Here is a 14313-nt window from a genome sequence, read left to right on the forward strand (position 1 = left end):
TGCTATTTTTTTATTATTTATTCTTTTTTTAGTTCTCGATCAGTCATCAGTGTAACCAATCTTATCTCCAAGGATCAGCATCCGTTAGCTTTTCTACCTTCTCTTTTCTAGTTCCTCGCTTTCTATTTTTTACTCAGTCAGTTCCCCGTAGCAAGGTTGTTCTGGTTTCGTTGACATAGCAGAAAGGTTCACCTCTCCGCTATGAGGCCCGCAGGCAGATCTTCTCCTTCATTTTACATATAGTACATTTGTAATTTTTTATTGAATTCAGTCACATTTTGCATGCTGTAAATTGCCTACTGATGCTTTGCAGAACGTCAGTTAATAATGTGAGTTCCACAGCCACACAGTGAAAGAAGGGTTCTAATGGCAGTATAGCGAGATGGAAGTTAAACGTATTAATTCTCATTGGATAAGCATAAATAAATGCTGAAAGGTTCTTTCTTACATAACATATTTCCCATATATTTTTTGTTTTGACGTCATAAAACTATTTTCCATGCAAATGTCACGCATCCCGATGCATAGGAAGAAAGTCCCGATATTTACCCATAAAAAAAAATAAAAAATAAAAAAAATCATTTATTCTGCACTGTAGAGTTGGTGAAACCCACATGCTGTGCTCCTCTGCTGACACAACTGCTGATCACTGACTTATACAAAGGGAAGAACGTAATTGTGTTTATTTTTACTGTCATGATGGTTGTGTGGCGTTGAGTTATGGAGATACGTCTATTATATGATAATGAGTGGTAGATGCATATGAAAAATGATTACGTGCCTGGAAGAGGAGCATTCTGTGCCAAAGCCCTGAGATTTTAATTACAAAAATCGATTTTTGACTAGTACAGACCATTTTTTCCCCAGTAATCTTTTTGTGATATATCCCTGTGTTATCCAGTTTATGGATCCTTTTAGCGTTCTCATCCCTGATCTCTACTTATAATTGACACCATTGATTGCTTTTGGTTTTGTTGTTTCTTGCTGGAACAAGAGGTTTAGTAATGGCTTCCTGGGTTGAGGATAGTTGTAACACATGTACCCCCATATACCATTAACTGAACACATGAATCTGGCACTGAAGGAAACAACATGTTTACATACCACAGTTGTGACTCAGAGTGACATATTTTTGCTTGATAAGGCCTATAATTTTAGGGATGTTAAAAAGTTTTAAAAGTAGGACAACAAAAAAAAAAAAAACTTGGCTTGTGAACATTTTTATTTTTCAATGAAGATTTAGTTTTTGAGTTAGATTTAAAAACAAAACTAATAAAAACACATTTGCTTCATGTGAAAATGGATCTTATTCAATAAAACATTCAATTCTTGAGTTAAATTAAATGTGTTAGAATTGACCGTGGCTATGGGGTCAATTGTAACATCAGACACCTTACATTTCAAGCCCTCTTGCTGTATGTATGTAAGTTAAAACTGTCCCTGGTCTCCCGTTGCATTTTCAGCAGTACAAAATAGTTTATTTAGTGCATGTCAAAATATTCCAATGATCAAAACCCACTTTTAAAAACGCACATGTCGCTATAGCAAAGCAGTGGTGCTATTCTGCCTCATCTCTTTTTGAAGGTCTTGATTACTTCAAAGAACTGATAACAATCGGTGTTTAAAGATGATTTTTTTTATCACCCTCCTGCGCAAACGTTTTACAGCGTGCTACCTTGGCTTGCATGAAGTTCAAATATAACCTGTACACTATATAGCTATTTTTGTATAATTCCTATTAAGTAACTATTTCATTAATCTCCCTTATGGGCAGCGGGGAATCGATTGTCTGGAGCTGGTAATAAAAGAATGTTGCAGAACTATCAAGTTACATTTATGGCTTAAATTCAATTGCTGCCTTGTTGATTTTAAAACTTTATCATAGTCAAAACATAGCGAAGTGTAAAAAAGCATAGTGATGAAGCATAGTAAAGTATAGTAATGTAAAGCATATTAATAAGCATGGCAAACCAGGGTAAACTATGGTAAATGCATAGTATATATAACCATGGGAGAAGCATGTTAAACTGTAAAGATTACAGTGCAAAAATACTGGTACACTTTTTTTTTAAGGGTAATGACATCAAACAAATTGAATATTCTTGAACATAAACATCTGAACACACAGAGAGTGAGAAACCATTCTTATTCTGTATATTATAAAATATATGGTAATAGCATATGCGAACCATTTTGATAACTTTTATAAGCATACACTATTGTATTATACCATTATGGTTTTATTACTTCATGCTACTCCTTACGCCTTATTCAGTGTCTCTGAAGTTTGTCTCACCCCTGTATCATCATTCATTCATTTTAACTCTATATTATGATCTTGCACTTGAATAGTTCAATAGTTTGGGGTTCGTGTACAACCCCTTCCTTATTGTGTGTTTAATTTTAAAAAGAAGGCGCTATAGTTCGACTTTTTGATAGCTGGATGTATAGTGCGCTTTTAGTATGACTGTGCGCTGCGCTCAGCGGAACACCCACTCTCCTCCCATCTGCGCTGTTCTTTTTAAATGTTCTTTTCGAGACTGATCTTCCACTCGACAGAGCAAAGAACCGGTCTTCCAGGACGCCGAGTCCGATGACAGTCGCTGATTTACCCGTGCTTCAAGATCAAGACGGTCAGGTAGGACACTCAACTAACTGTTTGCGCTATGTTATCATCCACACAAACAAACACACTGTAACTATCCAGTTCGTTACGTGTGTGTGTAATTTACAATATGCATGCCTCTGTACAGTGACAAAGGCATGTCAGGGTAATCTGAAATGCTTTTGTTTTTTGGTGAGTGTGTTATTGATTTAGTCTATAGAAGTAAAGATACATATAATAGTAAAGCGTATATTACATATCAGGTACTTGTAGTTCACTTTCTATACTTTATTCATCACTAGAGAGAGAGAGAGAGAGAGAGAGAGAGAGAGAGAGAGAGAGATTTGAAATAAGGTAAAACTGCAATATACATAAAGGGTAACGTGGGTACACAAAAATGTGAATAATTGATTTAAAAAAAAAAAATCTATAGGACATTTCGGAGACCGAAACGTCTGGACATAATAGATTTGTTTATTGTTATTATTATTATTATTATTATTATTATTATTATTATTATTATTATTATTATTAATGATCAGTTATTCACATTTTTATGTACCTACATTACCCTTTTTTGAAAAAACATTACCCTTTTTCTTTACTTGGGGATGTTTTGAACCCTATGATAAACGACAGTTTTATATAATGTAAGGGTATATATATATATATATATATATATATATATATATATATATATATATATATATATATATATATATTTTTATTGTCAAACAACCAGTTAGTGGATTTAGATTTTTTTTGTTCACTCCAGATCGCATAGAAATGTGTATTTCTGTGTCACGTGATATGCATGTGGGGAACTTCCTCCGCTCAAGTTTGGGAAATGATCTTGCTTTTGTATTATAAAGGTGTGTAGGCACGTGTAAGATGGTACGATAGCAACAGATTACTCACAAAGGCTTTCAGTCGAGCTGGGAAACAGCCTGGCAAGAAGGGGTCTCGGAAAGTGTGAAGCTGTTCAAATCAAAGGAGTCCGGATGCTGACAGCATCCCATGCGAACCGGTGTTTTATTTTATTTTTCTGTCTGTAGGAGTGGGTTTATTGCTCACTATAAGTAATTATGAATTCGTAAGGGAATCTTTTAATGGTGTGTTTTGGCAGCAGTAATGCAAAATAAATAATCGCTAAAGGGAGAATAACCGATCGCTCTCAATCTTTCTCTCTGTCTATATACTTTGTATTTACAATGCTAGTGTACATAACCTGGGATGCAACGTTGCTTTTAACACGGGTTTTTTTTTTTTTTTTTTTTTAATGAAATTATATCGTACTAGTAAAGCAACAAAACTAGTAAACATCATTTTTGTTTGGTAACACTTTAAGGTTTATTTTCTCTTCGCTACAACTATGCACAGTGCGGTATAACCACAGCAACAGAGAAAGGAAACGCACATCACATTGTATGTTTATTTAAAATCATTCGGTGATCTTGTTTTTATTAATAAACGACACGGCTTGGCTCAAGGCGGGGGAGGACTCAAGAGTTGTGCATTAATGTCATTTAAAGGGTTTGCAGCTGCTGGCCCAGTCTTGGGTCAATCCAGTACAAACGCAGGTCAGAATATTTTAGTTTTTAACGACAAGAAAAGGTCGACTTATATTAAGTAAAGGGGTTAGAGCCCTAAACAGCGGGCTTTCAAAAGCATTATAAAATAACTGATATTTGAGCTAACCACAAATTCATAACAGCTATTGCCCTAGTGTCCTGGTGAGTAAGATAGAGCATGTGTATCTTATTCATATTAACAAGTGGTTTGAATGGTTTGTTTCCGCTATGTAGATTGTACCACAAGAACAGCTCCAGTAGATCCATACTGTATTCTGCTATTGTGCAGTCAAGGAGTGAAAATGATCATGCCTTTGTTCTGATCCTCATTCCCATGCGACAGGTCCAGATTAAGAACTCACGGGACCCTGGGCACAGACTACACTCTTAGAAAACAAGGTTCTATCTAGAACCGTTGAAGGTTCTTTGCACCGATGTCACAGGGGAACCTTTTTTGGTTCTTCAAAGAACCTTTTTAAATGGTTTTAAATGGTTTAGAAGAACCACCTGATAAGGTATAAGGTCCTTCACACGCAAAAGGTTCTTAAAAGAACCTTGACAACATCCAAAGAACCATTTAGGAACTTTTTTTTTTTTTTTTATGTGAGTGTAGATAAATTGAGCTTTTGTTTCGCAGCTTCGATTGCAGTTAAGAGGCTGTTGCATTTCTACTGCATTTTCTTTTGCCTGCAGTTTCTCTGCATTACCAACCCCACGGGCCACCTTGCTCCTCGTCCTTTTTTTCAGCCACTTCACAGCTGTCTTGTATGGGCTTCTCTTTTTTTTTTTGTAAAAACAAGCAAAACTTTGGATTTTGCTGTACTAAAGCTGCTTCTTTTAAACCTTTTTCCTTTTTTTTTTTGTTTCCCTTTATCGCCCCCACTTGAGTCGCGACGGTTGGTAGCCAAATCCATGATTTGCTAATTGACATATCAGCGGCTGTTAAAATACGCAAGCACGCAGTGGCAGTGCATTAATTTACACAGCTCCTCTAAAAACAGTTTCGCTTATCAAAAACACTTGATCCATTTTCAAGAGAGGGGGGTGTCAAGAGTTATTAAATACAAATTGTGAACTGTATTTACTAGTCTTACACTGATGTACACGTGATACACATGCATTCTAAGGCTCTGTAAATAAAACAAATGGAAGATGAAATATGTAAGATCATAATTATGGGGCCCCTACTTTTATGGGGGGCCTGGGCCCTGGAGGCCCGCCCCTTAATACGGCCCTGTCATACATATAAGAATTTGATACGTTTTTGGAACTAAGGAAAGCGTGTCTTTCTATGGCTGTTACTATGTTCTCGCTCCGACTGTCTACCTTATATAGAGCTAGCAGGGCAGCTAGTGCAGTTCTGTTCTGCTAAGACAAGAAACTCTGAAGACACACACAAGGGGTGCTTGGTGAATTAGCATGTAAAGGCACCATCGCTTGTAAAAATACATCAATAAGCAAATGTGAACAAGTACTTTCCAGAAGACATGATTGCAGTACCATGCTTTATCATGCTTTATTATGCTTTATCATTATGCCTTGCAACACTCTGCTCTTGTTTTTACCACGGCATACTGCATCACACAAAGAGATTCCTAAGAGAGGGACTGATGTTATGTATGCATGCAGACTACAGTCAAATCCAAACAGCGCATTAATAGTGAGATATTCATTCAAAAACTGCTTTTAGTTCTGTTTATGCTAATGCATATTCTTTATCTCTGAGCAATCTCTTTCTTCCCGTCACTGATTAGAGCTCCTTTCTGGGCACAGTCAGTTCAGTGGCTGCAGTTCATCAGTCAGTACTGAGAAACACTTTCCATGGCTAGTCAGGAGTGAACATGACGGAACCTCTTGGACTGTCAGTGGTGCAGCAAACGACAGCTCTGATCTATTAAACATACTGTGCCATGATGGAAATTTCTGTGGCTCGAACCTCTTTACTAAACTTACTGAACAGAGTAGAACCTTGATGAGCCGAAGCCTCATTATCCAGACAGCCCCTTGGTAACTTGTCTTGTTGTGTGCTGTGCTCTTCTGCACTATTGTCTTGGAAACTTTACACACTCGCGGTCAAGGTTAGAAATGCATGGCCTGACTTCAGAATGTGAGCATCAATTCAAGGTACCTTAGAATTCTGAAACACCTTGATTTATTTACGTTTTACTTTAGCATGTCGAGGTGCAGACAGAAACCTCATGTTCTCGACCGGACGACTTTTTCAATGTCTTCAGTTTTTAAAATGTCACAGATATTGCAAAACTTTCCCTTCTGTGCTAGGTGTACTTGCTTTTGCTCAGCGCTTATGCAAGACTTATACAGTGCTGCACTGTCTCAGATGCAAGTCTGCAGTTTTGCCTTATCAGTGATTGAAGTACATCCTCCTATGTCTCAACCTTCCCAGTCAATAAGAAATCAGAAGCATGGCATTTACTTTGTTTTAGAGCATGAAGTTTTTCTATCAACACGAGAAGCCATATAGCAGGTACTTAAATTGATTGCAAAGAGCAGTTATTGATATGGGTAGGAAAAAAGATTCAATTTGCATATCATTTACTGAACGTTAAAGCAGTGCTGTGGTTTCAGTACAGCTCTCAAATATGTCTTCTCTCTAAGTACAGGGGGTACACCATGGTGTAACCAAAAATCTGCTCCCCCCAACAACACATTAGTAAGAAGTTCCGCATTAAAACAAATGTGGCATTTCTTGCAGCTGCGGTAAATGGCTCCACTCTGGTGCTCCAGCTGGAGTACATTCTTTCTCTCTTCTGTCTTTTTAACAGATTCCTTTTCCCAAACTCTAAAGCATAGCTGTATCTCAACGGACACCCCTCAAATATGTTGTTCAGTCAACACCTTCTTCTCTTCATGAGTTGTGTTGCCGGCTTTCCATCGGCGACAAAGAGATTAACAAGTAAGCGACAAATGAATGTTGCCCAATATAACATACAAAGGACTGTCTGTCAATACAGGCCATAATAGTGTGAATCACAGTATAATAATGTGTGTGCGTGTATATCTCTATGGAACGTACCTTAATATGATAAAGGGTTCACTATTTAAGGTAGGAATATACTGCACAGAGCACCCCCTTTATAAGGCAGGACCATGGCTCCAGTTTGGCCCATAATGCTATTACACTAGAACTTTATTTCTGGCTATAATGCAGAACCCAAATAGCACAGTGTCATTACCATAGCTCTCAACTATAGCGCTGCACAGGGGGGAGCTCTGTATTCCATTTCCATTTAGGGTCTCAAACATTCATGAATGGTTAAAAGCATGTCAGCTATCGTCCTGTGAACTGACCTCACTTTCCCTCGTCCCCCAACAGAAAAACCCGACCTCACATGTCTGAATAATTACTTGCAAACCGTGAGCTGTACTCTGACAGTCAACAAATGGAGGAACTCTGAAGAGGAGAATGCTACCGTTATTCTAGAATTCAAACTGTAAGGACTATTACAATTCAGTGAAGGTATCTGTGCTCTTAAGGTGTGAGGGAGCAGTCTCCATGCCTCAAGCCTGCCCTGCTCTCTTGTTAAAGGCTGAGCTGCATCTTTCTTATCACTCTCCTCTGTTTGAATAGCTCAGTAGTATTGTTTTCTTCATATATTAATATGAACTCTTTCATCCTTTTTGATGTGCAGTAATGTATTGTTATCAGATGTATGTTGCGCCTGTCTTCTCTCCAGTATTTGAAATCCTCTGTCTTTGTGTTCTAATACAGCTTGATTCTAGATGATGATTCACCTGTGCAATGCACTCTTGTGAAAGAAGCTGAAAGTTTTGACCGGGTAAGCTACAGCTGCTCACTGGACTTCGAGGATGAGATCATTAGCGAGGACAAATATGAAATCAGCCTTCGAAGACAATTCAACGGCACAATAGAAAATACAGTGGCAGATACATGTTATAGACCATCACTGCACAGTAAGTAACAGGCTTTATGGGGGCATTACTGTATTGGTGGAAATATGGGAAATGACAGTGTTATCACGGTTATTGCAGTAACTAATAGCAGTAATTTAGTGTTAGTGTTAGGGTTAGGGTTAGGGTTAGGGTTAGGGTTAGGGTTAGGGTTAGGGTTAGGGTTAGGATTAGAATAGTAAAAACATTCCGAATCTCTGCAAGTTTGAATCTAATATGTAAAAGGGGCACTAGAAACAAATACAATACACATTTGCCATAATATATGCATCTTTCATATAGTAAAATATAAGACCTACAGATTAGCGGTAATATGTATTAGGTAAGATTCACAGGATGGTGTTGTTTGTTCTATTTGTTAGCATGAGACCTAACAGCAGCCTTGACGCTCTGATTTGTGTTCACAGTTAAACCTCTTCGTCCGGTCAACCTGTCTGTCACCCTGAGCTCAAATCAGTATAACTTCACCTGGGACACAGGCTACCCTGATGATCATTATCTGGACAATCAGCTGCAGTTTGAACTGTCATATAGAAAGAAAGAAGACACATTGCACTCCAAGGTACTATTGCTTGAACCACTTTGGTCCATGGCTTTATAGTATTTAATCCTAGTATTTCATAACCTGACCAGTGATGTAGGACAGCGCTAGGGAGCCCATACAATTGAAACAAATTCAATCTTATGAAAAAGAAGATGATAGAAAGTATCCTTTTTATATTTGTGTTTTAAAAAGTTAGTTACGTTGGTGAGATTTAATTCACAAAGACTTACAAATATCTTGTTTAGTCTATGTACAGGGGCAGAAAATAATACTTGATTTGTGCCTTGTAGGAAAATGTATTGCCTCGTGCTAATAGCATGAGGTTTATAGATCTGAAAGCACCCTTTCTTGAAGCAGACACAGTCTACATTGCAAAAGTCCGCTCCGCACCCAACAATATCAGCTACATGGGACACTGGAGTGAGTGGAGCCAGCCGGTAGAGTTGAAGACAGGTACATGCTATTCAATATACTTTCATCTCTTTTTTAAAAAAGGAAACGGAAGCATGTTTCTATTCTGTTCCAGTAAGAGGCATATTCTAGTTTGGCATATGGGGTGGTGTGTCAATGGTCGCATAGATGGTTGTGTGTTTTTTAAAGATTAATGAAAGCCCAGTTTGTGGTCTACACTGTGGTTTATATAGTTTTTGTTGTATTATTTTAATAGGTGTCCTTGCAGAAAAGAAATCAGATATTATAATAATCATCGGGTCGATTGTCATGCCTTTACTACTGGCAGCTGTTATACTGGTGTCTCTGTACTTCAATCTTCCAACAAGGTATTGTCTTTAAGCTTGTTTTGTTATCAGTATGAACAATGTTTGCCATGTATTTTTATATATACAGTATATCCATGTGAAGTACCATGTTAGAATTCACTTAAACAGTTTTCAAATGTCTAAACAGGATGAGTGATGCTTAAATAAGATTGAAAGCTAGCCATTTCTATGTGTTTTTAATTGTGTGTGATTACGTTTATTGTAGCCTCATCAATGAAGTAACTCCAAGTTTAATTACACCATGAATTAATACAAATGTCCAAACTTCTGCCTGCGTCAGACTGACGCTGGTCTAGTTTGAGTGTTTTATCCAAGATGGTGTCAAGAGTTTGTTCCTGGAAAATAAATAAACAAACATAGTCTGCGTGGAACACAGTCTCTTTCTGAACTGCTTGGATCGGAGGCAGATGAAAAGGAAACCTGAAAATAACTGTGCACTCACATCTTGCAGGTTTAAATGTGTGCTGTTCACAAAGATACCAACACCAGAACCTTTCTTCCAGCCTCTCTACAGCAACCACAAGGGGAATTTCCGGGTAAGGATATTTATATACTGAGTTTATATATGTAATATCTTTATATAGTGCCTTTCATAGTGGACCACCATTACAAAGCGCTTTATAGAGGTAGGCTGTGAACTGTGCATTATATGCAGAATCACTTACAAAAGGAGGTTCAGCGACTTGCTCAGGGTCACACACAGCAAGTCAGTCAGTGGTGAGGTGGGATTTGAACTGCTAACCTTCTGGTTACAAGCCCTGGACTTGAACCACTGGACTACACTGCATCCTATTTAATGAGGCTGCACTTAATCTTCCAAGTTCAATTTCTCTATAGGTTAAAGACAATACAAGATGGAATTGTGTTACTGATATCCTAGGCTTGGGATAGTTATAGTAACTTCGATTGAATGTTTTAACTCAATTGGACTTCTAGACACATTGCTGAATGTTCCACTTCAACAGCAAGAGTCCAAAGTTGTACTAACATTCTGTAAGTCGCAATCTTGCTGCAGTTTAGCATTTCCATTTTCCTGTTCACTTGCAGAACTGGCTCAGTCATCAGGGGGATCCACTGAGGAAAGAAGAAGAGCTGAAAATTGACAGCCTCGTGCAGACCAAGCAGGCGAAGATTGAAGACAGTTTCTTCCTGTGTACTCAGGAAGAGGTCCTCAATCACATCACTAACATCAAGCCCATCCACCGTGAGTGGAGCTGCTCTGCTAAGCACAGTAACGGTGCTGATTGCAAGGGGAGCCAGGATGTTGCCTCTGACATCGCAAGTAGCCCCCTCGCGGCACTGCCCAAGTCCTTACAGAGTTACGATGAGATGTTTAGCACACTCTCCTTGGATCTGGCAGGAGTCACCGACAGTGATTCCGGGTGTGACGATATGACAAGGAGTCCGGACAGCAGCTGGCAGCAAGCCACCTTCTCGTTTGAGCTGCCCCCTGAACCAGAGAGCCTGTGCTACAGCGATGATTACTGCACCCTCTCGGATACCAACAATGGACTGATCCCCACCAAAATGATTCGGCAGGTGGTGAAGAGCGTGCAGAGCCTGGCTGACAGCTGCCCCCTGGCTGCAGAGTCCGGAGACGACAGCAGCGACCCGCAGGATTCCCAGAATGAATACGACCCAGAATACAATTCCTACAGCGAATGTCTGACAGACTCCAGCTTCTCTCCTCGCAGCTTGTTCCAGAAGCATTCCTCTGCTCTGTAAAGGGTTATGTCACGCATGTTATATTATTTCTAGCTTGTTCACCCCTCATATCCAATAGGGTTAACACATTACCTATGTCAGATTTTTGTTCCTATGTCACAAACATGAGTGTTATTATTAAACTAACGGAGCCAAAAGACCAGTTATTAATTCTGGCAAGAAGCAACAGGTTTAGCATTACAGTAGTAAAACCAATGCACATTAGAGAGCTGTGATTTCCCTATCAGTGGTTATTGGGGAGAGTGTAAGATATTGTGTAGTGGTACATTTATTTGCTGCTTTACAGTTCATGTATTTTGCTGCTGTTCATAAATAACAAAAACAAAAAAACAAAAATAAATAATACTGTTAAAATCAACTTGGGATGTCATCTTCTTAATTATTCACGCCTGTCTGTAACCCATCTGAAATGTGCTGCATATTTTATAGATATGATTTAATCAGTATTGGTTGTGTTTCTGAGCTGCCCACGCTATTAGTGGCCTAACGGTACCAACACAATAGAAGGCTTCCCAGCACAGAGAGCGGGTTTAGGCAGAGGATAGACGGTTCAAGTTTTCTTCAAAATGACTCACCAAAACTAATATGTGCTAGAAGTGTTTGCTCATGTAGCACCCGGGAGGGGTACTCGTTCTTTTCGATCGGGTGGGATCAGCCAGGCAGAATATCAGAAGGACATAAACTAAAACCACAACAATACGCAGGGCAATGAACAGCGTTTTATTAAAGACAGGTGATTAACTACATTTAACAATTAGAACAGGTCCAGAATACATAGTCACGGCAGGGGGTTTGCTCTGTTCAATTAAAAAAAAAAAAAAAAAAAAAAAAAAAAAAAAAAAAAGTCCGGGTCAGTTATAATTAAAGACTAAGTCTGTTTATTAATTGAGTCGGGTAATGGACTGACGGAAATGAACACCAAGGTCCCATATATCTACAAAAAAAAACGATGAAGAGAATTAAAAGAAGTATTTAAAAACAATACGAAAAAACGAATTGCTGAATGCAGAAATTCTCCGGAAGTAAAAGTATTTTAAAGTCATTAGTCATTTAGTCACGTGTACTTAGTAATGAAAGAGATTTAATGCCAAAGATGGTTTTTAAGTCATTGTTAGTAATGTTTGCTATTTTTATTTACTCGTTATTAATAACAACAACAAATATCAAATCACTTCCCATTTCTCTCAAAACATTTCTATTTTTTCCCCAATCTTGTTTAGTTTTTGTTAAAGGTTTGCTAACTATCTACAGACCCAACCCAGCTAATGATTCTCAACTCTGGTTTTCAATATGTTGAAAGGCACAGTAAACTGTATTTGTAATACAGTGTGGGCTGCTGTGCAATATGGGGACACCCCCTCACAGACTTACTCAACATGCTCGATTTTCATCACCACATCAAGCTTTTCTACCTGCAGATGAGAATTGCTTTTCACAGTGCGGTCCACAGTGATTAGGGGAGCAGTGAAATTTAATCTTTTAAAGCAGAGCTGTCCAAAGCTGACCCATCCACTCTTGATCTTTGTTCCAGCCCTGTTCTACATTCCTTAATTTAATCAGTTAAACCTCCATTCAGAAGTAGTTAACTATATAATTGTACCTTTTAAATCTGGCACCGAATGGCCCTCCAGAACTAAGATTGGACACCCCTGCTTTAAAAGGTATTCAGATAGGTATAGAAATATATTTTGCTGTTCAGACAAAAGGGGGTGCTGTCGATTGATGAGCCACCTTTTAGCCAAAGGGGAATTCCTCAGAATGGAAAACACTTAAGAATCACACTGTGCTCCAAATGGCAGGTGAGGTAGGCACAGTGGGAGTGGGAGAAGAAACAGGGTTCTAGTGAAAGCAAGTGGGTTAGAGATGTCTTTCCAACTGCAGATGAATTGAAAAGATTAGATCTGGCGCCTACTCTTTTTGGTGTCTCATCTCACGAACGACCGAAAAAACAAAAATGTATTCTTTTGCAACTTTATAATAAATAAAGTTGAAGTATTTGCTTTTGAAGTGTATTAGCCAAGGGAATAAGTCATTGATGGGCCGTGTCTGAAGTCACGGTGTATGTGTCCCCTTTCTTTATCTTTCCATTAGTAAAGCACATTTAGCAGCTGTGAAAACAATAAGCTGGGAATTGGAAAGGGACATGGAAATGGTGTCTGTGTGTCTGGAAACACAATGTTTTAATTACAGTGATAATGTAGAGAAATACCTTGTTTTAATGGTAGTATTCTCCGGCAGTTATCAACGTAAGCACTAACAGGACTACAATGTAAAACATTTTACATCTAATAATACACCCATCCAGTCTGAGCTCTTGAATTGGTCTATCTTTCACAGCTGAGCCAAATGAAGCATGGTTGTGCAGGCAGCCAGCAATTTACCTGCATGAGTTCAGCTGTGCCCCTCCCAGTCTCTCACAGACAGCAGGCAGTGCTGCAGCCTCTCATTGACACAGTCTGACAGGCAGAGGAACACAAAGCATGCAGCACCAGCTCACGTCCAGTGCAGTCTGTTTAGCTCCATCACTGTGGAAGATGATGCCTGCTTTTGTGGTGTGTGAGAGATCTTCTAACCAGGGAGGTTCTTCAGGGCATTGCTCAGTGTCGCTTCAAATACTGACCTGTGCTACAACCGTTAATTTTACTTTTTTATATTGTATTTGTTGCTGTTATATATATATAATTATACACACACACACACACACACACACACACACACACAGATGCATGTAGGGTCCTTAAGAAGAAATAATCCTTTTTGTTGATTCACCAAAGAAATAATCTTAAAATGCAACGTGTGAATTATTTTTGTAGATATTTAATATGTATTGTGTTAATGCACACAGGATAGTGTTGTTACTATGAATCCCTTATATAAAAGATATATGGCATACATGGATTTTATTATATATGTAACAATATAATATATAATGAAGAAGAAAATTGATAAACTGAAAAGTCACTATTACAGGACAATATATATATTTATATTCTATAGAGGAGTGTCTTACATATAGTATAAGCGCTCTCTGAGTTTGCCCCGTGTTTCAAAAGGGCGGAGTGTGGCCGCGTTCAGCTACCAGAATCATTACTTCATCTCCCTCTAGTGGAAACATGTTACAGCAAAATTGACATATACAAGTGCTGTCTGATGTGTCCA

General features: G+C 38.5%; 1 protein-coding gene across 2 annotated transcripts; it reads left to right on the forward strand.

The window, feature by feature from the left end:
- The first annotated feature begins 2516 nt into the window (after nt 1–2516).
- Nucleotides 2517–11458, forward strand: LOC121330614 (interleukin-21 receptor-like). Of its 2 annotated transcripts, none has more exons than XM_041277254.1 (9): nt 2517–2638; nt 6922–7090; nt 7511–7628; nt 7907–8109; nt 8514–8668; nt 8941–9103; nt 9318–9429; nt 9881–9965; nt 10477–11458. In XM_041277254.1, the coding sequence occupies exons 2-9, from the start codon at nt 7015–7017 to the stop codon at nt 11152–11154; spliced, it is 1590 nt and encodes a 529-aa protein (XP_041133188.1). In that variant the 5' UTR covers nt 2517–2638; nt 6922–7014; the 3' UTR covers nt 11155–11458. The 2 variants fall into 2 exon arrangements, with proteins under 2 accessions (XP_041133188.1, XP_041133187.1); XM_041277253.1 differs by having other exon boundaries at nt 6960–7090.
- Nucleotides 11459–14313: the final 2855 nt, after the last annotated feature.

Source organism: Polyodon spathula, chromosome 18, assembly GCF_017654505.1.
Source record: "Polyodon spathula isolate WHYD16114869_AA chromosome 18, ASM1765450v1, whole genome shotgun sequence".
Lineage (NCBI taxonomy): Eukaryota > Metazoa > Chordata > Actinopteri > Acipenseriformes > Polyodontidae > Polyodon > Polyodon spathula.

Bases quoted from the DNA above. Each gene is read 5' to 3' on its own strand.
- LOC121330614 (XM_041277254.1), top strand. From the start codon at position 7,015: ATGTTGTTCAGTCAACACCTTCTTCTCTTCATGAGTTGTGTTGCCGGC. The intron at 7,091-7,510 runs GTAAGCGACAAA...GTCCCCCAACAG, and splicing joins GGCGACAAAGAGATTAACAA to AAAAACCCGACCTCACATGT. The intron at 9,104-9,317 runs GTACATGCTATT...TTATTTTAATAG, and splicing joins GCCGGTAGAGTTGAAGACAG to GTGTCCTTGCAGAAAAGAAA.